At 50.2% G+C, this 23638-nt stretch overlaps 1 protein-coding gene across 1 annotated transcript in view; it reads right to left on the bottom strand.

Annotated features, from left to right (window-relative positions):
- The window catches only part of OPCML (opioid binding protein/cell adhesion molecule like), a 1091529-nt gene extending 1085279 nt beyond the window's left edge, over positions 1-6250 (bottom strand). The window contains exon 1 of the mRNA XM_032640456.1: positions 6063-6250. Coding sequence (XP_032496347.1) covers positions 6063-6123 — 61 coding nt within the window. The 5' untranslated portion in view covers positions 6124-6250. The remainder of the gene's footprint in view (positions 1-6062) is intronic.
- Between the last annotated feature and the right edge of the window lie 17388 nt (positions 6251-23638).

Raw genomic sequence — 23638 nt, 5'->3', positions numbered from 1 at the left:
AAAAGCACCATCTCCAGCTCGGAGCCGCCGCGTGCATATCTGGTTGGAAGCTCGGGGCTGGTGTTTACTGACAGGCATGAACACTGGAATGAGCAATGTCTACAGCATCCTTCATACATTTCCACCTCCCATTAGCAAAGCCTGTCTGCCCTCACTCTGCAGATGGGGAAGCCGATGGGCAGGCCAGCCCCGGGGCCCAGATGCCTGAGGATTCAATGGATGGAACAGGATGACAGAACAGAGAAGCTGACCCTTAGTACTCGTGTGAGCTTGGCTGGCCACCCGTGCGTGTGTCCATCCATTCATCTGCTTACTCGTTCACTCCACAAATGCTCTGTGAGCACGTGTTCTATGTCCGTCACTGTGCTGGGCACCAAGGTCATGTGGGAGGACAAAACGGATGTGTTCCCTACCTTGAGGGACCGCAGTCCAGGGGGGGAAGCGAGGCATAACACAGAGAATCACTGTAAAATATATGGGCCCACAGCGTTAGGCGGGAGGAACCTGGCATCCTGGACTTGGCAGTAACGAAGGAAACGAGCATCGAGAATGCTCTCCTGGGAAAGAGGAACTTAAGCTGAGCCCTGAAGGATGGAAAGGATATTTATCCAGAAACACCATGAAAGGAGGATAAGAGTTTTCCAAGCTCAGGTGGCCTCACAGGGGAAGCCCTTGAGGAAGGAGAGAGCACGGTGTGTTTGAGGGACTGATTCCCGAGCGATATGGAGCACGGGCCAGGCTGTGGCCCGGGGACTGGGTTGAGAGCTTTGGACTCTATTCCAGAGGCAACCCGAAGTCTGCATAGGGTTTTAAGCAAAGGAAAGACAAGCTCAGCTCTGCCTAGCTCATGATCTCTTTGAGAAGCAAGTGAGACCAAAGATAAATCTCCCAGGTAGACCACAAAGCGTGATACTTTCATTATGCTTCGTATAACCACTAAGCAAACTCCCAAGAGTGGTGAAACAGCATTTGTAAATTCCCTACGAATAAATGTTCACGAATGACCACTCAGGCTGTTTCAGAGAGTCTGTACCTTGAGATGTGGAATATGCTGGTTCTCCGGAGTTGCGTGTCAGCATGCCATCTGCCTGTCACTTACCACTTCCTGGGAGCATGCGAGCAGCCACTCCAATCAGTGGCCTGTGTCCCAGTGCATTGATCCATCTGGGCCTTTCGGGGGTGTCTCTGCACAGCATCTCTGCTCATTAAAGGCAAGTGCCTGCCTCATAATGATAATGCCGTGCACTTACCCAGCGCATTGCCCAGGGGTGTCTCAAAGCCTTTGGCAAACATTTAATTTAGTTAGTCTAGTGACTGCAGGCGAGTCCCCAGCCTCTCAGCACCATGGGGTCTAGGCAGACAGACAGAGGTGCTGAGAAAGGAATGCAAGGCCGGCCTCGCCCAGGCTCCGGGGCCAAAATGTGGCAGGAGGATGAACGGGGTCCCTGCATCGCTGGGGCAGGGCTCCACGCGCACGGCCACAGCTGACTGCGGTACAGGCAGCATGTAGGCCTGCTGCCACAGCGCCCACAGGGAGAGCACCCAGGCTTGTGGCTACAGCAGGGAGCTCTGCAAGGGCAGAGACGTAAGTCCAGAGGAAGAAGGGGCTGTGGATGTGACTGTGAGGGTGGCTAAGCTCTGACTTAGAGGCATCCGTGTGTATGTGTGTGTGTGTGTGTGTGGACATGAGTGGAGGACAGTGAGGGGGGGGTGTGTATTCTCACACCTACAGGAAGGGAATAGCAAGGACATTTGTCTTCAAGTTCGTCTCTGGTTACAGGGTTTATTCCTGCCCATTCTCAGAATTACCTTCAGTCCCGCCCCGGGCCCCACAAGCACCTCCATCTCAGGGTGTAGACTTGAGTGGTGTAGAAATCTAGCAGATAGAACTATATCCTTGCCCCCCATGTTAGTGCCTCCCCACTTAAGGGAAGGCAGAGGCAGCCAAGGCCTCCTGGGTTGAGAAGCAAAGTCTTAGTTTTCCATCAAGAGCATGAAACAGCTCAAGGGGCAGATGTCGCAGGGCCCGGAGCTCGGCACCTTTAGCAGGGTCAGAAGGATTGGCAGAGGAGAGAGGTGCCATCCCAAGGTGATGCCAGCCTGTCTCCTTCCTCTGATCGCCCGCCCGGCCCCCGTGTCTGGAAGGTGCCACTCAGCATCTGGAGGTGCGAACAGCCACCCCTGCAGACAGCCGGGCTTGTTGGCAGCCACTGGCCCTCTGTGGGCTGATGCCTGAGATCAGCAACAGGAACAGCCAGGCTGGGCCGTCCGTGTCTCCTCTCCCCCAGCCCAGGCAGCAGCCTAGGGGCCCCCATCCAGTAAGCCTGGGACAGGACAGCCACAGCCGAGGCCGCAGGTGACAGCGCCCCTGGAGCACCGACTGTCTGAAGCTGATGCACAAGCCCATGTGCAGAGCACCCGGAAATACCGCAGAGCAACATCGGGACCAAAGGGGCCGTGTGTGTCTGCTGCCCTAGTTTTCCACGCAGAGAAACCAAGGCCCAGGGAGCTCAAAGTCCATGGGCCTATGGCATCAGGGTCCAAGGGCAGGAACACACTGAGTAACTCCCTGTTTTACGGACCTCTGTTCTTGAGGCAGGAGAGGACTTACTCACTGTACGATGTCTAAGCAGAACCTGTGTAAAGTCTTGTTGGATAAATGAAGGGGGAGATTGGGCCGTGAGTTCCCAGCACTGTGACAATGACACACAGAAGTGGGTATGGTCAGCTTTGCCTTCAGCCTGCTCCACCAGAAGGAATGCCCGCCCCCATCCTGTGCGACACCCCCCCGTTTCTGCCCTCTGACTAGGAGACCAGGTTGGGTTTTTACACTCACCTTGCTGTCATCTAACCTATGCTTTTGGCTACTCCACACAGGCGGAGATAAGCAGCATATGCTGCTGGAACCCCTTCTACAGACTGATAGACTGAGGCCCAGAGGACACTCTGAGCCGGCCAAACCAACCTGAGGAGAAGGGGACAAACAGGAGGTAATGACTGCAACGTGGGAACAGAAGCCCTCCGGATCAGAGAGCCAATCCTCCCATCAGCGAGCTGGGCCCCCAGCTGGTGTGACTCTACGCTCTGCTTCAGAAACTGAGCCTTGGCCATAAAGACAGCAGCCCCCGTGCCCACCTCCATGCTGCCCTGCCATGTCTCAGGCTAGAGGGAAAAAGGCAGGCACAGATGGGTTTGGACTCAAATGCTGCAGGCCGTGGACAGGTTCTCAAGTACACACGAAGTGGGCTGAGAGGGACCGGGGGTGTTTGTTAGCAACACATGTCTGAGGTGGGGCAGGGGTTCTGCATTTTAACCTACAACCCCAGCACTCTTCACCTCCTGCTTCTGCAGGCTTGCTTCCCAGCCCACTCCTCCCTCACAAAGTCCCCAGACCACGGTCAGAAAGGCTCCCTGCACAGGCCCATCTCTCCTCCTGCCCGGGACCACAAAAGCCCCCCCACTCTCGGCGCTCAGGGTCTCAGGAACATCTCAAGCCTGGAGTGACAATTGAATTGTCAACAGAGACCTCTCCCCGTCTCGGGTGTGGGCTCATTATGGTTTCCACTTGTTACTGTCTTTGCTGTCCCAGAGATTCTGCCTAGAAAAGCAATTCATGGCCATCGGTCTCCCCCTGGAAGGCACCAGGCGACAACAACATTAGCCTTAAAATTATTCTGGGATGGAAACGTGTTTCACTGAGAAATAGGCTGCAGAGTGAAACGGCATGGAGGCCCAACCAGGTCAAGGTTACGTGATTGCATTAGCCTCTGTCTTTAGAAGCAGGAAAAGTAAATGGCTAACGAGCTGGTATTAACCCTGATGGGAGGAAAAGCATCACTAGAAACAAAGGGGAAAAGTCTATAAACACATAATAAAGGAAGTAAAAGAGGCGAGGAAGAAGTCACAAGTAAGCCATTCGCTTGTCAGAACTTTAGGACACAGCCTGGTCCCGTTTCCCGCAGGGACCCTCCCGAGGTGATGCTTTCCTTTCCTCCGGGTACCTCCAAAGCCAACTTTCCTCCTCCGGCTGAGATGCTCGGGCCAGCTTCCAGCACAATTAGCAGCAAAGAGCAGCCCACCAGCAGAAATGCCTTCCCTCTGCCGAGCTCATCCTGGTGAGGCCAAGGGGCTGGGGGCTGGGGGAGGCCATGCCCTGGAGCAGAGCCCGCTACAGGTGCGGGTGCTTCCCACCAGGGGAGAGGAGATGAGCCTGGGAGCTCTACAGGGAAGCCTCACCGGGCTCCAGCTCTCTTCAGGGTGCACCGCAATGCAGCTCCTGCTCCTGGGGCTCGCTCCCTCCCCCTTTGGAAGTACAATGTTCTGATTCCACGGGAGGAGCCCAAACCCACCACCGGCATCCCAAGGGGTTGAGCGCTGCTGTTCTGCCAGCTGTGCCTCAGCTCAGCGGGAGGACGGGGGCTGGGGGCCCAGGGCTGTCACCCAGGCCAGGGCTCACACCCATGGGAAAGTCTGGACCCTCACTCAGACCCAGAGCGCCCACCTGGCTCCCTCTACCAGGCTGGCGCAGGTGCCGAGCGCCCTGCAGGCCTTCCCCTCTGAGCTGGTCCTGCTGAAATCCCCTCCCAGGCTTGGATCTGGAAGAAGAGCAACACTCCCCACCCACTCTAACTTCTCAGCCTACAGCAGACAGCCTGGAACGTGCTTACGCAGCGCCCATGTCTGCTAGGAAAAGTGCAATTTTAACACAGCATTACAAAACGTTAAACGATGGATTTACTCCTTTTTTTTTTTTTTCAGTCCATCCTCTTCTTCCTTCTTCCCAATAAACTTTTCATTTTTCTGATTTCACTTTGGTAGCTTAGAAATACTTTGGGCTTTATGTTCTTAAAAACAAAAACCAAGTAATTCTGAATATAAAAATGTAAAATTGTATGTTTTACCCATACAGGATATGTAAGGCTTAAGAATCTTATTATTTATGTCTGTGTATATATGCACAGGATTTTAGGTTTAAGCTCATGTTTAACCAAATGCATGTGTCTCAATTTGGGGGAAAAAAAAGGAAAATTCTCGCTGGGCTGGGGTTTAGGGTAGAAACCCCACAGACCCCTGGATGCCGCCTAAACCCTTGCAAGCATAACCCCGTCCCTTCAGCATTGTTTGAAGGATGCCTGCAGGCATTCAGCTGTCTGCTTGCGAAGACACGCATGCAATCATCAAATCTATTACAACGTGTTGGGTTTTGCAACACTTCCACTAAGCCCATTCTGGCAGGATTGCAGCATCTTACCTGTGTCACTGCAAACAAGTAACTGCTGCGATAGGTGGACCACGTTTAAATGGCTCGATAAGGTAGGGAAGGCGCTGAGGAGGACCAGGTAAACCCAGATTCCCACCCTACCCCCGATACGCACATTCCAAATTCTGTCAGGGACATTCACGTTTCAGATGCGGGGAGAAGGAAGGGGAAACGGGATTCTGAATTTCAAAGGCACAATCTGCCCATTTGGTGGAAGGATAAAGAAAGGATGGAGGTGGCAGGACTGTGTTAAGATGAGAAATGCAGGAGCAAAGGAGGAGGAAGGGGAGAGGAAGGGGCTGGAGAGAGAGTGAGGAGAGAGGGTGGTGAGGTGGGGGGGGGAGGGAGGAGGGGGAGAGGGAGAGAGAGAAAGAGGGAGAGACAGAAAAAGAGATGCCGGCAGATGCAGAGAGGAATCAGGATGTCCCCTCTATCCTGCCGGTCCCAACAGAAGCGGCGAGAAGGATTTATCCCTGGGAGTTGAAGCCCCTCTTCTTCTACCCTTGGGACCACAACTGGTTAAAGCCAGCCAGCACCTTGCAGAGCAACTGCAGTGCCTCACAGCAGGTGCACATCTCGAACCCAGCTCACCAGACCCACTGCCTGAAAGGAGAGCGAACCCCCAAACCCAAGCTGCAAGCACCCGTGTGTGCAGGAGCGACGAGCTAAGCAGTGTGTGCGCGCGGCGAGCCCACCTCTCCCCACACACGCAGCTCACACTCCCTCTTCCTCTCGGGCTCCCATTCCCCTTCCCCTTCTGCTCCGAACCGCCCGGGGGGAGCCGAGAGCCCCTGTTGGGTACCTGGGATGAAGAGCAGGGCGGTTGTCACGGAGAACACAATCCAGCAGGCGGGGTGGTGCATCTTGAGGCTGCGGTGTCCCCGCGGCTGGGCCGGCTGCCGCTGCTGCCGCTGCCGCCTTCCTCTGTGCTGAATTCTGAGCAGGTTTAAATCCAATGTTTGCAAAGGGAGGGAGAGAGCAGAAGAGAGAGGGAGCAGGCAGGCAGCGTCTCTGGTTTTTTGCTGCACAGACACACAACTGGTGAACACCATGAGCACCAATCTGCGCGGGGCGCGGAGCAGACCTCCTCCAAGGCTCGCATTGGTTCCACTCTCCTGAGCGACACGCGGGCACTTTCCAGCTGGGAGGCTGGGCTCTGGGGAGCTTGGGTCTGCCCCATGCTCGCCCCCGCCCGGAGCACGCGTGTGCACTGGTCTCTGGGGGAGATGCCAGTGCGCAGGGCTTCCTTCCGTGGGCACCGGAGCCCCTTCGTGGGCGGTGGGAGGGGCTGGGCCTGGCAGTGGGGACCTCACAGAGCAGGGCTCAGAGCAGGACAAGAAAGGCAGTGTGACCAAACCTTGTGCCAATTCCTCACCATCCTTCCTCCTCCTGGTCTCCAGGCTGGGAGGGCAGGAGCCGTGGCCCATGGCGGGGTCACTCGGACGTTTAAATCGGACGCAATTCAGTTTGCCCAGCAGGAAGATGGGTGCGTTAGGGTTTTTTCCACCAAGGATGCAAAGAGAATTGGCTGAGTTCCCCACAATTAGAGCATCCTCAAGCTCTCCCTAGACTAGATGCCCTAGACGCCGGAACAACTGCTGTGACCGCAGCACAGGCGGGGTGCGTTCAGACTAGACGGCAAGGAGGCAGGAAACAGCTGAAGTCATGGGACATCTCCAAGGTGACAAGGTCACGGAAGGAACCTGTGGCTTTCCGTCTTCCATCCTGGCTTCTCCTGTTCACAGTCCAGTCGGCCCTTCCCGTGGAAGAGCAGCTCCCGTGGGTGGTATTCTGGGTGTGCCGTGCGGCAGATTTCCTCCAGCTCCACGCCTGCTCTAAGGAAGGCCTGCAGCACCCACCCCCAGGCCCCCCGGCCCGCCATGGGCTGCGCCCTCTGCTTGCTGAGGAGGTGCCCCTCTGATGGATCCGCTCAGTGTTGAGGATCTGGGAAAAGAACAGCAGGGGGTATTACAGAAGGGGCTGGGCACACAGGGCGCAACTACTTCTGTCCCAGGGTGTCCTCCCAAGAGCCCATGGTGGCTTGGACTCCCCCCCAGCTCAGTGTGTGCGCAGCTCACCGCAGGGGCAGGTGAGTGACCGACCCTATGGGAGACAGTATTCCCTCCCCTTCACCACGATCGCTAACGTTTTCCCAAGTGCCTGCGTGGGCACGTATTCACAGTTCCCATCTTAGCTCATCCTCACCGTAGTCCCACCGCGTAGCAACACTACTGCTGGACTTTAGTAGGCTGAAACTCAAGTTCAGAGAGGTTCAGCAACTGGCTAAAGGCCACACAGTTAAGAGGGTCAGCATTCAAACCCAGAGCTGTCCTAAACCCAACACCTCACAGTTGCCATTAAGCAGCTATGCCTACCGCCAATTGCCAGTGGGTTATTTTGGTCTGAGTGCCTCCATTTCTACAAAACTAAGACTGTTCCCTTTTAAGAAGTAAAACAATCAATTACTTCCCTCCTTATTAACACGTCTGAAAGGTTTTCTATACTATGGTGATAGTATCATCACCTGGCACTTACAAAGTACTTAAAGTCCTTTTTCAAAGGCTGGCAATATAAAGAACGTATTTTGCTCTTGTCTGAAAAGGGTAAACAAGATATCTGCAGAGACCTTCGAAAAATTCACGTATTTTTGACTCTACATAAAAGATACTAGGACATGTACATACTAAGTATTAAGGTCAGATTCTACAGAGCCAGTAGTTGCAAACATGTCATTCACAAGCAAATTCACGTATGAATTCTTGAACAAAGCCAGAATCCTATTCACCAGAATTGTCACTGGTGGCTAGATCTGCAGGACAGAACTAGCTTGGGGTGGGTGCAGGATCAGGTGGGCCACTGAAATGAGATGGATGCCCCAGGGAGGGGAAACGGAACAGACAGGCCAAAACCCTTTGGGGAAAAATGGGGAGAGGACTTGGGGGAGTAGGTGAAAGGCACAGTGGAAAAGGCCTTGAATTCTAAACCAACAATATTTAGAAATTCCCTATTGCTGCTGGAAAAAAATAATTTCATTTTAAGCAGGGAGTGCTACAAAGAAACGGGAAATAATTTATTGATTTTAATCTGTGTAGAGTGCACAGCATGGGTTGAGGCAGGAGTACTTGTTGGTGGGCCATCCCAGATTTGACGGACCTGGGACAAGGTCGTAGCAGTGGAAGAGGAAAAGCGGGGGCCGGGGGAAAAGGGCAGAATTAGTAGGGCCTGGTGACTGATAGCTTCATATAAATAACAGACAGCATTTCTGCACCCTCTGGGGACCACGGTTTTCTCAAATATCATATTTTATCCCTAGCCTTGTCTCCCAAGAAGGTATAATTACACCTTTTTTGTGAGATAAGGAAACTGAGATTTGGAGCAGTTAGGTGATTTATCCAAGGTCACACAGCTAGTCAGTAACACAGCCAAGATTCAAGCCCAGGTTTTTCTATTTTTCAAGGTGAATGCCTCCCTAAAAAGAAATGATTAATGTCAAGCACTTTTGGTCACTTTTATCCACGAGCCAGGTCCTCTGTCTTTGGCCTACAGATCCCGTATTTATCTTTGCAACCAGCCAGTGTAGTAGTACTACTAGCCACGTGCTACTCAAACACTTTCCATGACTGCCCGGTGCTGCAGAGGGTGCATGCACGGAGACCCGGTTTGAGCCCAGGCCTGCCGTCCCCACCAGGGCTGTACCTCGGTGGAAGCATCCGTGGCTCCTGCACCCAAGCATGCACTCAACACGCTTCCCTGAGCCCCAAGGGTGTGCTGTGTCCCGATAGGCTCCGAGGGCACAGCCTCTGGCCCTTCTCGGGCAGGACACACACGTAAACCCCTCGGTGAGCTGATGGGGGACAGGAATCAACCTTTTTCAGCCTCTTGGACCCGACACAATGCTGGGCGCTCCGGGCGTATTTTCTCTGATTCCCACCCATCCTTCACTGCTCTCCTCCCTCCACAGGTGCAGACGCATACCAGGGCAGAGAAAACCAAGTGCCTTCTCCAAAGCTACGAAGTGGCAGAGAACCCAGGTCTTTCTTACTCCCAAGTTTATGTTCTTTCCCTATTTCCCATCAGTTATATTTGTGTTTTAAAAACATCCCATTTTGGGACTTCCCTGGTGCCGCAGTGGTTGGGAATCCACCTGACAATGCAGGGGACACGGGTTCGAGCCCTGGTCCGGGAAGATCCCACGTGCTGCGGAGCAACTAAGCCCGTGTGCCACAACTGCTGAGCCTGCATGCCACAACTACTGAAGCCTGTGCACCTAGAGCCCATGCTCCACAACAGAAGCCACCACCATGAGAAGCCTGTGCACCGCGATGAAGAGTAGCCCCCACTCGACTTACCTAAAGCCTGCATGCAGCAATGAGTAGCCAACGCAGCCATAAATAAATATGTAAGTAAAATTGATTCTTTAAAAAAAAAAATCCCATTTCTTCAACCAAACTATTCCCTAACACACACACACACACGCACACCCTGCACTTTTAATTAAATTCACGTTTAACAAACATCAACGTATAACAAGAAATATTTTAGTTTTTTACATTTGTTTGCCTAATAAAATCTTTCTTAAGGAAAACATAAATATGTATTTTTTACTGATCAATTCTTCTAGGTCTATTAAATGATTAAAATATATGTCTCTTATTTAAAGAAAAAGTAGAAGGAGAAATGTATAAATACATATTTAATCAATAGATGGCACCAACTCTGAAAAGAGATATTACGGTCTACTAGGTCTGTTTAAACACCTTAAAAAATACAAATATAAATAAAAATGTTTCAATGCATATTTACTAGGGGGACTGTTCTCTTCTCTGAGGTAAATAATATGCAATTTTATACCTTCTATGAATCTTTTTTTTCCTCCCTCTAAAGCAAACAAAATCATCAAAACTGTATTTAAATAGCAATAAGGTAGGGGAACAACCCAACCGAAACCAGGCAATTGTGTGGCAAGGCTGGCTGTCACACTTTCACTCCTTCATACCTACGTGTCTTTCCTCTGGACCAGGGAGAGTTGCCAGGCCACCCTCTTCAGACAGAGTGACAGCTTCTTAGAGCCGGATGGGAAACAGGGAAAGCTGGGTCAGGGTCGTCCTCTCCCCAGAGATAGTACTGGGTCCCCAGCCTGCCTCTTTCCCTGCTGGCATTATGACCTTGGGTAAGGCATTCAAGGACTCCCTCTGATCTACACTTTTTAAATATTTATACAAAAGACCACATGGATGAAGAGACTGCCTTTTGGTACTTCATATATTCATTCATTGATCCATAGAATAAGCATTCATCGTGTACCTACTATGAGCCGGGTAAATACCTACTGTGTGTGAGTATGGGAGAAGTAATACAGAGCAAGCTAGAAGCCTGAAACTCACCCACCCACCCCGAAATTCACCCACCTGAAACTCATCATGTCACTGATTACATTTGTGATAAGTGATGTAGAAAAAATATAGGTCGATAGGAAAGCACAAAACAAAGACAGTAGCACACCTGAAGGAGGGCAGGAGGAGGTGGTAGGGAGACTGCCTGAGAAGTGATGTCTAGGCTGGCCTGGGGTGGGACTGGCCAGGAGCAGGGACCCCAGACTGCTCTGGACAGAAAGCACGGCCTAAGCAGAAGCCCTGGGGCTGCGGGAAACCCAAGGCTCTTTGAGCAATATCCGTTTACCAACTTTGCGCTGAAATCGGCGGGTAAACAGCCTGAAGATGACGGATCAGCGCACTTGGAGCCCAACGGAGGGACAGGAAGGATGGAGTTTTAGATATTGTTTGTTAACACTGGGTTTTCTTCCCGTAAAAAAATAAAAAAGGACGGAAGAGAAAATACTACAGATTAAAATCTGACTCTGCCATGTTAGCTCTAAATTTTCCAGATTGAACTGGAGCCTCCTGGGCTCTGATCCCTGAGGGCAAATTGAAGAGGCTGGAAGGCACGTGAACTCCTTCAAACCACAAGGTGCCATTTACCTCTAAGGAGCAACAACTTATGAAGTGACGGGTTCATGGCCAGAAGAGTAACCCTGCTTCTGAGGCCCAGGGACCCACTCACAGCGGGGGTCTCACCTTTGGTCTCAGGTCTTCATCTACTCCTATGCGTCCCCAGACTTCTAATATGTCCACAGAATAGCTCGGTCATGCCCACGAGAGTTTTATCAATAAATACCGCTTTTGAAACACCCACGATGTTTCAGTTCCCTGCTTGGTGGCTGATAGGTATGAATGGCTCCCACGAACAGAGTTCCTCACGGGTCTCAGACACCTCAGCAAGGATGTCCCTGGGCCCCAGGGAATTGGCAGAAGTGAGACTCGCACCCAGAGCTGACCCCAAAGCCTGAAGCCCTTCTGTCCTCTGATGTACTCACATGAAGCCTTTATAAAGAGTTACGGGCTTCCCCGGTGGTGCAGTGGTTAAGGATCCGCCTGCCAATGCAGGGGACATGGGTTCGAGCCCTGGTCTGGGAAGATCCCACATGCCGCGGAGCAACTAAGCCCGTGCGCCACAACTACTGAGCCTGTGCTCTAGAGCCCACGAGCCACAACTACTGAAGCCCGCATGCCACAACTACTGAAGCCCGCGCGCCGAGAGCCTGTGCTCCAAGAGAAAAGAAGCCACCACAATGAGAAGCCCGCACACCGCAACAAAGAGCAGCCACAGCTCGCTGCAACTAGAGAAAGCCCGTGTGCAGCAACGAAGACCCAACGCAACCAAAAATAAAATTAATTTTTTAAAAAATCCTACGCTAAAAAAAAAAAAGATTTACTACGCGGCTGCCAGCGTCGCACAGTATTTTTTTCATTTAAAAAACTTTAATCAAAGTAATACATGACAATAAACAAGGATTTATTGTATAGCATAGGAAACTATATTCAATATCTTGTGATAAATTATAATGGAAAAGAATTTTTAAAAGAATATATATACATATATGTACGTATGTATAACCAAAGCAGTGTGCTATATACACTCGAAACTAACACAACATTGTAAATCAACTGCACTTCACTCCAAAAACTAATAATAATACATGACACACGTGTTTTTTCAAGTTACTAGGACTAAAAGCTCATGATTAAAAACTGCATTCCAAATGCCATTCCTCAGAAGCAACCTTTTTCATCTCTTTTAGCTGTTTTGTCTGGTATTTGCCTCCTTATTTCTTTTTAAAGATGTGCTTATTCTGATATTTCTTGATTTAACAATTTTAACAATTATCCAGCGACTTCCTACTACAGAAGGTGAGGATTCAGCCCTGACCACCACCCCCACCCTGCTCCCCCCTCCACCAACCCAGTATAAAGTCATGACTTTCAACTATCTCAATGTTCAGCACTGATATTGTTATGATTATTTGTCTTTCTAGTACAACATTTTGCTTTCCCCAGAAATATTTGCCTTTTTGTTTCATTTGTTAGTTTTCTATGGACCTATTGTTAAATCTCCCCAAACTCCCTGCAGAATTCTAAAATTCGTCTAGTAATTTATAGGCACCACGTTTTAAAGGCATTCCTTCTGCCCCTTCTGTTCCCTGGTCCTCTGCTGTCATCTGGGACTTCCCTTTCCTAAGAGTTCACAGAACCCCGTGTCTCTCTCCTGTTGTCTGGATCTAGGTTTTCTTCCACTTGGTGTTCCTCCTTGTTTTAATATAACAAATCTCTTAACAGTCTGCTGGGAAAGCACACATAGGTGGTCATTCGGGCAGGGATCTTGTTTATTTGAAAATGGCTTTATTCTAATCTCACTCAACTTACATATAGTTAATTCAGCTGCAAACAGAATTCTAGATTTAAAATCAATATCGTCTCCAAATGCTGCAAAGCCATTTCTCTGTTTTCTTCTAAGCTTAAGCATAATTGCTGAAAAGTCTGATGAATGTCAATTTGTATTTTTTGTATGTGAAATGGCTCTATTTTCTCTCAGTAAACACTGAGGGTGTTCTCTTTACCCATGGCTGTCCGAAGTTTCACAAAGATGTTTCCTAACGTGGGTCTCTTTTCTTTCATTGTGTCAGGCACTCAATATACTCTTTCAATACAGAAAATTCATGTTCTGCAATTCTGGGATTTTTAAAATTTTTCTGTATTGTGCCTTTGAAATTTTTCTCTCCTCTATATTATTCATTCTTTGTGGAATTCTTATTAAATGGATGTTAATCTTCTGGATTAGTTCCCTAATTTTCTTATATTTTCTCTTTTCATTTATCAAGATGTCCTTGGTTTTAACTTCCAGTACTCCTACTGCTTTTTTTAAAACTTCTACTACAAATTATTAGTTTCCCTCTGTCTTCTTGTGGTCCGATTTTTTATAGCGCCTGGTCGTGTTCTCTGGGTACCGTGTCTTCTCGCATCTCTCTGAGGATGTCGGTCATAGCTTCCGAAGTTCCCCTGTGGGGCAGCTCAGGCTCCATTTCCTCAGGGTCCTTTTATTCTGCTCATTTGTTGTCATCTTTGTCTTTCCTGCAGGAAAGCCTCCTCAACTGTCTGGTGATCTTTGGCCTTCCTTTCGTATTTAAGAGCAAAGCAATAAAAGCCTGACTGGAATCTCTGTGTTCATCAATGGAGTTTATCTACCTGTGACCCTTTAAAGATGACGAGGCTGGGAACTGGCCTTGGGACCACTTCCCCAAGTGTTAGTCATGGGGCTCTTTTTGTCTCGAGCTGGAGGTGTTCCCCATTCTCCTGCCAGGGGGTAAAGTCCTGGCTTCCCGCGTCCTGAGGAAGGCCGGGGGATTCTCCACTCAGGTTGGGGACCCTCCGCCTCTCTGCTTGCAGTGGGACCCTCAGCTCTCTTCTGGGGCTGAGCCCGGAGCTTTCTTCTTCAGTTCCTTCAGAAAATAGACTTCCCACTCATGCAGAAGTGGGGAAGCAGAGAATTCTGGAGTGGGAGTGTCTAACACAGACTTTGACCCACCCTTTGTCTTTGGCGCCTCCCCATTTCTGCCGCCCACGGCAACCATGGCTGTCCTTCCTGGGCCTCCTGGTTCAGTGGCACACCGCCTGGCTCTAGCTACCGCTTCCCTCCGCAGATCCTCACACCTCAGCCTTCTTTACTCCACTGAATCACCTGCCACTCGTTTTATTCTTTTTCCAAGAAAAGTTCACACCCGTTTTTATTTCCTCTTCCAATTTTTATTTTTTGTATTTGGGGTTTGTACCTTGTTTACGCTTGGCTACCATCTCTGTGGGATTTGAAAGACACCGGAGGCCAAGAGGGAGGCTGGCCCTCTGTGATGGACTGCGCTTAGTGCCTGGATTCAGGGAAGGTCACACACAACTCTCCAACATCTGGCGTATCGGGCTGTTTACAGCATCAATGTGTCCCAAGAGACCGAAAGTCAAGGGAGACACCAGGACTAGAAGGCACATCTCCTAACAGGTAGCCTCTCCCATCAGCCAATCCAACAATGAACGTCCGGTGCAACGGTCACTACTGTTCTTGCTGCTGTTTCCAATCAGATAAGCATCACCCCAGTTCATATACAGCCCAGAAACTGCTAGATTTGCTCAAGAGCATATCTTACCCAATCTCACATCATCATAAAGCCTTCTACTTAGATATGACTGATCAAATGTTAGCCAATTATTAAAGAAAATGGCATCCGATTTTCACCTAAGTAGCAATTTTTTTTTTCTTCCCAAAACAGCTTTTGAGCAAGAGTGGAAATATTCTAGCCAGTAAGGGAGAAAAGTTATCACCCCTTTCGGAAGTGGAGTACAGGAAGATGTGAGGACGCCCACGGCCAAATGTCCATCGTCTTCTCGCCAGATATGCCCCCCTTTCTCCCCGCCCCCTTTCTCTCCCCCTCCCATTTCCTGTCCTCCTCCCCTCCCTGTGTGGAGGGGCTGCTGCCTGTGCTCCTCTCTGGATAAAAAGGCTACTCTTCTCTCTCCTTGACATCTTTTTGGGCTGTGAATACTCGTCTATTGATTTGCATTTGGAGGAAGAAAAAGAGAAGGGGGGGTTAGAAAAGAGAAACACAGAGTCACACATTGCCTGACTTCAAGGCTACCAGGGGGCCATGTTCAGGCGACGGCGGAGAATTCTAACTGTGCCTCTTTCCACCCCCCAGCTCCACCCGCCTCTGCATCACACCAGCTGCTGCTCTGGCCCCGCCCAGCCCGGAGCCCACGTGCTGGTGCTGGAGGGTCCGGCACAGAGACTGCATCTCAGCATCACCCCTCCTCCACTGATGGGCTCAGGCGGGGCTGACACTGACCCTTTGTGTGAGGCTCAAGGCCCAAGGAACTGTTCCTGCAGGACAGGGGCTCAGAAGAGGCCGGAGGCCTGGTTAGTAAAGGCTGGTCCGGAGACCACGTGACAACGCCTCTGCTCTTAACCACTTTAAAATAAAGCCCAAGTAATGAAAGAGCACACAGCTAGGAACCATACGCCTAGGTGACATGCTAGGTTCTGACATTTCTGGCCATGAGACACTTAATCCCACGTTCATCTCTTCTGGGAGACCACAGGCAGCCACAGGGAAGGCCTGTTCTCTAAGGGACCACACCCAGCACCTGGCACCCGTCCACGGCTGCACAGAGACATGGGCTGGCTCTGCTGGGGGCTGGGAGCTCATCCTCCGTGGGGCATTATTTCAATTCAAAATGTGTCTTTCTACGTGGAAAATTAAGTCGGCGTCTCACTGTGGGCCATGTTAGCTTATCTTCAAATGACGTTTACTGAGCATTTAATTGGCACAACAGTGCACACAACAGGAAGCTGGGTCCGAACAGAAGACTGAGTCGCTGCGGAAGGGGTCGTGGCCCTGCCATCCTGCCCTGCATTCTCAGGGAAGGGAGAGAGCAGATGAGGAACATGTGGGAAAACCGTCGGAAAACGATAACCAGTCGTACAAATGCCTGGGGCTATTGTTGCTGCAGCTGATATTAAATTCTCTAGGCCCGGCCAAATCTGTGAGCTTTACTAAGAATGCACTTACTATTAGCCAGAGATGTTGGGGCCATTTAAATGAATCAGCAGGCACAGTGTTTTAAATAATCCCGGCTTTGGTTCAGTCCACACGCACGCCTTTTAAAATGGAAACACCGGACCGAGCAGTAATGACAGGGAAAAACAAACTCAAGCTCTGTCTGTTTGGCCTGGAAATTGTGGATCGCCTGAGACTGAAATGAATCCGATTTCCCTCCTCAGCAGAAGGTTGACTCACTTTACAGCAGAACTGCAGCACTTAGGAGATGTCCTCCTGCAAAATTAGATTCTTCAAGCTTCACTAGGTACCTGTGTTTGACACACTCGATTCTGCTTTCAGCGTTTCCTTGAAGGACGTAAGAGCCTCTGAGGCCCCGGAAGTTCAGTTGAACCAAGGCCTCACACGTTAGGATGCTCACCTGTAGATGCCCCTGCTCCGAGGGCCGTGCTGTGTCCCCACAAGGGCAGATCATGAACTAAGCATTCTTGCTTCTTTTCTGCTGAGGGACATGCCGAGTATTCCCTGGAATGAACGATTCTCCCCCAAATCTTTGCCGTGCCTGGGACGTGGAGCTGCTAAGTGAGAGGCCAGGGCTGAGGAGAAGGCCGCGTGGACTTTGTTGGGGCACCTGGCGCAGCGTCTCCCTGGCTAGCGCCTCCTTCGTCATCTTCCACGTAAACTAGGCGGGTGCCTCTGTACTTCCACCGACAAAGGTTTTGAATTCGCCAGGGAAATCAGGCCTGTGGCCTCGGCAACCCTGGAGCACGGAGAATGATTCAGCCCACAGATTTCAGTGACCTCCTTCCAGGATATCTCTCTCATGGCCTGACGTTCATATGTCCGGAGCCTCCTTAAATGCACGTGTTCTTATCTGAAATGTGTGGCTGGAGAAACTCACTTCATTAATATGTGGGAAAACACCGAATCAGGGGTCAGAAGATCTGCTGTTGCCGCTAAATGCACACAGTGGCCTCTGCACAGTGTCCCCAAGTCCCCAGCAGCTGCGCGGGACTCCCCAGGGCCACCAGACGCTCACTCACAGGCTGCTTCCTCGTGTCCCTTTAGGAACCACCCGCTGTCACAGCTCCACCCTAGATGGTTCCAAGGTCCTCGAAAGGCTGCTTTCCACCCCCGCATGTCAGTGTTTTCAGGTAGAACTCAGCTCGTGCAGCCTTGGCTGGGAACCGCCAGCTCCAGGGTCCTCGCTGAGGGGCACAGAGTGAGGCACGATGGGCAGCATGGGGTCCAGACATGCAGAGGGCCCGTTGGCCCTGGTCTCCCGGCTGTGACTTTCTGGCCATGATCTCAGGGTGTCAGGGGCTCGTGATGCTGGCGCTCTGACTCCGATAGCAAAGTGAGCGGTTCCCGCTGGCGTTTATGGACCAACTCCCTCCTGCTGCACCCAATGCTGGGCACGTGACACGCAATGGAAAGCAGAACCTCGGGCCTCCTGAGTCTAAAATCCGGAGGCAGGCAAAGACGTCTGTCCAATGATCACAGCCAGAGATGCTGATTATTAACAGCGCTGGCTGCCTTGAACGAGGGCACTGTGTTAAGACAGGACGGACGGGAGCGTGACGGGCGCGACGGCTTGGGGAGGGCTTCCCTGGGGGGCAGACGCTTCATCCGAGCCCTGAAGGATGAGAAAGCCTTCAAGTTAGGGCAGGGGGGGTCCCAGGGAGAGGAAACAGCAGCTGTGGGAAATGACCACACATACTTAATGAACTGGAAGACAGCCCAGGTGGCCAGAGCATAGAGTGAGTGGACCTGTGGAACAGAGGAGCTGGGGGATGAGAGAGGCCAGGTCAGGTGGAGACCTAGAGCCTCTGCAGAGCAGCCCTGTCTTCATCCCCAGTGTGGTGGGGGCCATGGGAGATTTCTAGATTGGGGGAGGGGACATGCATGACCACTCTGCACATGGCACTCAGAGGGGGTTGGAAGACACCAAGCATGGGCGTGGCCAGTTAAAAGTAGGGGCTCAGGGACTTCCCTGGTGGTCCAGTGGTAAAGAGTCCACCCTGCAATGCAGGGGATGTGGCTTCTATCCCTGGTCGGGGAGCTAGGATCCCGCATGTCACAGGGCAACTAAGCCCGCGCGCCACAACTAGAGAGCCTGCGTGTCTCAACTAGAGAGCCCATGTGCTGCAAACTACAGAGCCCACACACCCTGGAGCCTGCACGTCACAACTAGACAAAGAAAACATGGATGCCAACACGGAGAGAACCCATGCGACACAACGAAAGATCCCGCGTGCCGCAACTAAGACCTGATGCAGCCCAAAATAAATTAAATAAATAATAAGTAATTCTTTCAAATAAAGAAAAAAGGAGAGGGGGTCCAGGCAGGCACGAGAGGAGCTTTGTCTACAGTCCTAGACGATGGTGATGGATGTGGACGCCCCCAAGGGGACGGTGGAGGTTTTTAGGAGACGTGATCCGCAGGACTCGGTGGAGACGGGGACAAGCCAAGGGGAGTTTTCAAGACTGATGCCTTGGTTCCCAGTTGTGTTTCTTGATGGACATTATGGCAATGACTGAGGCGGGATTCACTGGATTCAGACCCGGTGTAGGGGAGCAGCGTGGATTAAGAGAGCAGGTATGGGTTCAGCTGAGAAAGCGGAATAATGGCCCAGAGGGTACTTCTAGAGCCAGACAACCTGGGTTCTAATCCCACATCCACTGCTCACCGGCAGTGTGATCAGAATTCTCTGCTCGAATGCCTGAAGCAGCCCTACCCACCTCATACAGTGGACCTGAAGCTCAAATGAGAAAATCTACATAAAGCTGTTAGCACAGGGCCCGGCACCTGTAAGAGCTCAATACTTGGTCACCAGGGTGATTATTTGGGGCAAGCTGTGTTGCAGTTACATGTGAGACGTCCAAGAGGGGACATCACTTCAGAAATTAAATATACAAACCTGAAGCTCAGAGCAGAGCTTTTGACTAAGGATGTCCCAGTGCAGGTGGTGATCTGTGGTATCTGTTTCTTCAGGCTCATGGAATGGAAACTTCTGCCTGCCCAGGAAAAGTATCGGAGAAGAAGCTGCCGTCTTTGCTTCACTTCTCGCTGTTTGTTTTTCACCCATATAGGGATACGACTGACCTATCTGGGGACTTCCCTGGTGGTCCAATGGTAAGGAATCCGCCTTCCAATGCAGGGGATGCGGGTTCGATCCCTGGTCGGGGAACTAGGATCCCACATGCCGCAGGGCAACCTAGCTCACGTGCCACAACTACTGAGCTCGCGCGCCTCAACTAGAGCCCGCGTGCCGCAAACTACAGAACCCATGCACTCTGGAACCCGTGCACCACCACTAGAGAGAAGCCCATGCACCACAATGAAGATCCCACATGTCTCAACAAAGATCCTACGTGCCACAACTAAGACCCAACGCTGCCAAAAATAAATTAAATAAATAAAAAATAAATCTTTCATAAAAACAAAGATTGATTTATCTGATTAGGGAGAAGACAAAGGTGTGGCACGTCTGCATCCTTGTTTCCTTACTGGGCAGGGTTAATGTATTTCTGGCCTCTGCTTATATGCATTCGTTTTTCCTCCCTCTCTCCGTTTCTCTCTTTCCCTTTTTCGCCTTAAAAGGACTACTTGTGGTTTGTGTGTGCTTTCCTTTCTGTTCCTTCCGCCTCTACATGCCAAGCCCCCTGGCAGGTCCTGTCTCTGCAAGGGGAGGCCTACAGCTCCAGTTGACAAATTATTCTGCCTGTGGCTAAGTGAATAAAACCGACTGGGAGAAAGACGGGTATAAAGTGAGGAGCTCATTTTGGACTTGACTCAAGACTGCAGTCTGCAACTCAGCTTCACCCGCAATAAAATGGAGAGTTTGATGCCTGCTTGACTTTGTATTTCTCAGTTGGTTCAGGCCTTCGTGGAAGACAGAAATGATCAACTGTACCTTTTAATCCCAACAGGAATTGAAGCCATTGCTGATGTCTATGAGATAATCTCAGGAAAACAGACAGAGATAAGAGGAGCTAGAACCAAGCCTGAAAAATGCTTTTGAATGTCCTGGCTAAAGGAATAGCCGAGGACAAGGGGAGGCGGATGAAGATGGAAACAGGTTATCAATCCAAGAGGTGAAAGACTGCAGAAAGCATGATCAGCAATGCAGAAGGGTGCCGGGAAACGCAGCACATGGTCGTCAACATTTTTCTATTAGATTGTTTTCAGGAGAGTCGTTAATTGCCTTGGTGAAAATTCTTTTGTAAAACAAAGGGACAGAAGCCAGACTACTGTGGGTCAGGGCGTGAGTGGAAGGCGAGGAAAAAGAGAAAGCATATAATGACAACTTTTCAAGAAATGTAGCTCTGAAAAGGCAGAGCAAGATACAGTGGAAATGGATCTCCCATCTAGGTCTCCGTCCCAGGAAACCCCAAATCTGCACTGCACAGCTGGTTTGGAGGAGCTCGGCTCTGTGTATGTAATTCCCCCCACCCTACACTCTCTGTTTAATCATTGCTTCATAGGAACAATGCTCACAGGCATGTTTTTTTTCTTTCAAGACCGGGTTGAAACATATCACTTATAAAAATGAACATCCCGGGGCTTCTCTGGTGGCACAGTGGTTGGGAGTCCGCCTGCCAATGCAGGGGACACAGGTTCGAGCCCTGGGCCGGGAAGATCCCCCATGCCACGGAGCAACTAAGCCTGTGCACCACAACTGTTGAGCCTGTGCTCTAGAGCCCACGAGCCACAACAACTGAGCCCACGTGCCTAGAACCCGTGCTCCGCAGCGAGAGGCCACCGCAATGAGAAGCCCCCACACCACAACGAAGAGTAGCCTCCGCTCGCCACAACTAGAGAAAATCGACAGGCAGCAACAAAGACCCAAGGCAGCCAAAAATAAATAAATAAATTTGTAAAAAAAAAAAAGAACATCCCAATTCAATGGATTCATTTGACCGTGAGGTCCATCCCCCCAAAAATACGAATTGGGCCACTGTCTTTTCCTGGCAAGGGTCAAGAGTCATCCCTCTGCCAGCGATGTTATAGTGCCTGGTGTATTTCCTGTTACGGCACGTATCCCAAGGTACAGTCATTATTTCTTTACCTATCTGTATGTAACTACCCCCAGCTGGTAAACTTCTCTAGGGCAGGGATTCAATCATTCTCACTTGTCTCACGTGGTAGGACTCAATAAGTGACTGTAAAGTAATCGAGAAGTGGCAGCATCCCGCTCCACGCCTGTGGTGATATTTGTTGACAAAATTGGATTTCTGTGTTGGACACGAACCAAAAGAGACTAAAGAGGCATGATGACTAAGTGCAATATGGTGTCCTGGATGGGATCCTGGAACAAAAGAAGGAAATTAGTGGGAAAACTGGTAAATGCCCTCAGGGCACCTAGCCTGAGGCACTGGACCCTAATTACTTGTACCCAGGGCTCTCCATTTCTTAGAAAGAGCTGAGAGGTATAATTCTCTGCTTTGAAGCAGTTGAGCACAAGGGTATGGAAAGGTCAAATGATATTAGACTCATGCCTCCTTGGGAAACAAGTTAGCCTTCCTCACAAAAAGATCTCTTATTAAGGGAGAGGTGTCAACCTCCTTTCCAGGACCCCACCCAGTTCCTTCAGGCAGGATTGTTTAAAGGTGCAGGAAACTTGGTCATAACTTACTCCACTTGGTTCCATCTTTAGCATTTTGCTCTCATGCCCAAAGATTTCCTGGAGAGCCTATTTAACAACCATATGACAATGAATATCAAATGAAATACCTCCAGCCCTGCCCCTTTCTCATCAGGGAATGTGGGTCTTCCATAGCCTTATGCAAATGGAGGCTGTCCAAGAAACTGTGTGCACTTAAAAAAGAACAATGACATCTGTAGCCAGGAGCACACAGGCCCGTCAGTGGAAATGGCAGGTTCGGAAACCTTAAGTGGTACTAAGAAATAATATGGCTTGTGACATTCTGAGGCTACTAAGTGTTATGAGTATATTCAAATGTAAGTTTGTATGGCTTGCGAAACATGCCATCAAAAACAATGCCAGTGACCAGAGCATTTAGTATTCACTCACCACTTACTCTGTGCTGGGCACCCTGCAAAGCGCAGGTGTTATACCCTTTCATCCTCACAAAAACGCTCTGGGTTGGTCCTACTCTTTTCCTTATTTTACAGATTTAGACACAGGGGATTAAAGAGGTTGAGTAACTTGCCCAAGGCTATTACTCAACTAATAAGCTACATAGCCAGGACTTGAACATAGATATTCTGGCTCCAGAGCCCATGATCTGAGCTCCTTCATTACATCACACTTAAACTTGCAAGCGTTGGCATGTAATCCAAGTTCTAGAGCCCATGGGAGGAAGGCAAGAGGCAGGGATGTCCTGGGATGCCTTCTCCATGTGGATCACTGAGCTTCCAATGTGTGTGCTTCTCTTGGGTACCACCCACGCTTGTCCACATCTCCTGGGACCCGTTATCCTAAGGAATTCCACTGGGAAGAATCCTTCCAACCAGCAGACACGATTTATTCTCCCAGAGTCTGAGCTATTCCCTTTCCATGAGGATTTAACAGTCCAGGTAATGCCACCCCAAATCTTTTTTTTTTTTTTTTTGGAAAGAGCTGTCATAGAAAATAAATTACAGATTAATATTTGTCAGGAAACATGCTAAGTGGTAGGGATACAAAGATGATAAGCCCTGCTCTCTGATAGTAAACTGATGCACTAATTAACATTAATAGCTTAACTGGCAATAATGGCTTAAAGCATCACCCCATCTCATTAAGACATTATCGCTTTCATGGGGTCCTTCAATGTTCGGCCTGAAAGGAATAACTTGTGTGCATCTCAGCACACATGGCAGGTCAGGGTGGCGTGGAGGGCAGGAGAAGAGGAATAAACGCTCTAATCCCACTGTTTTAGAAATGCTTCTGAGTGAAGGCGTCTTTGGGAGTCTCTCCAGATCCTCCTGACACATGGTCTCTCTGGTCGAGTGGGTGCTGAGTGTGAAGCAAGTCTATGTTCGTGGTAAACACGTGCCTCTCGCCTAGTTCACTTAGAAGCAGATCCGAACTTGAGAAGGAATCCACACAACGGTGCTTCTCACACTCTGACGCACATACAAATTACTGGGGGAAATCTTGCCGAGATGCTAATTCTGAGTCGCAGGTCTTAGGTGGGGCCCAAGAGTCCACGTTTTTAACAAGCTTCCAGGTGGCACGGATGCTTCTGGTTCTGGGACCGCAGTCTGAGAAACAAGGCTCTAAGTTCCTTCTGCCACATCAAGACCCAGGGGCCACCTGGACTTACCTTGGGTTCCTCCACGGATGGGGAGCTCACTACTCCTAAGGTAGTTTCTTCACTCTTGGTCCCCTTGATTATCAGAATGTACTTCCTTCTTTTGAGCTGAGATCTGTCACCTCACCCATTAAATGTGTTCTACCCACTAGGGCCACAGGAAGACACTGAGGTCTTCT

This window comes from Phocoena sinus, chromosome 8 (assembly GCF_008692025.1).
Source record: "Phocoena sinus isolate mPhoSin1 chromosome 8, mPhoSin1.pri, whole genome shotgun sequence".
NCBI classification, from domain to species: domain Eukaryota; kingdom Metazoa; phylum Chordata; class Mammalia; order Artiodactyla; family Phocoenidae; genus Phocoena; species Phocoena sinus.
This window is presented reverse-complemented; position numbering and strand designations above follow the sequence as displayed.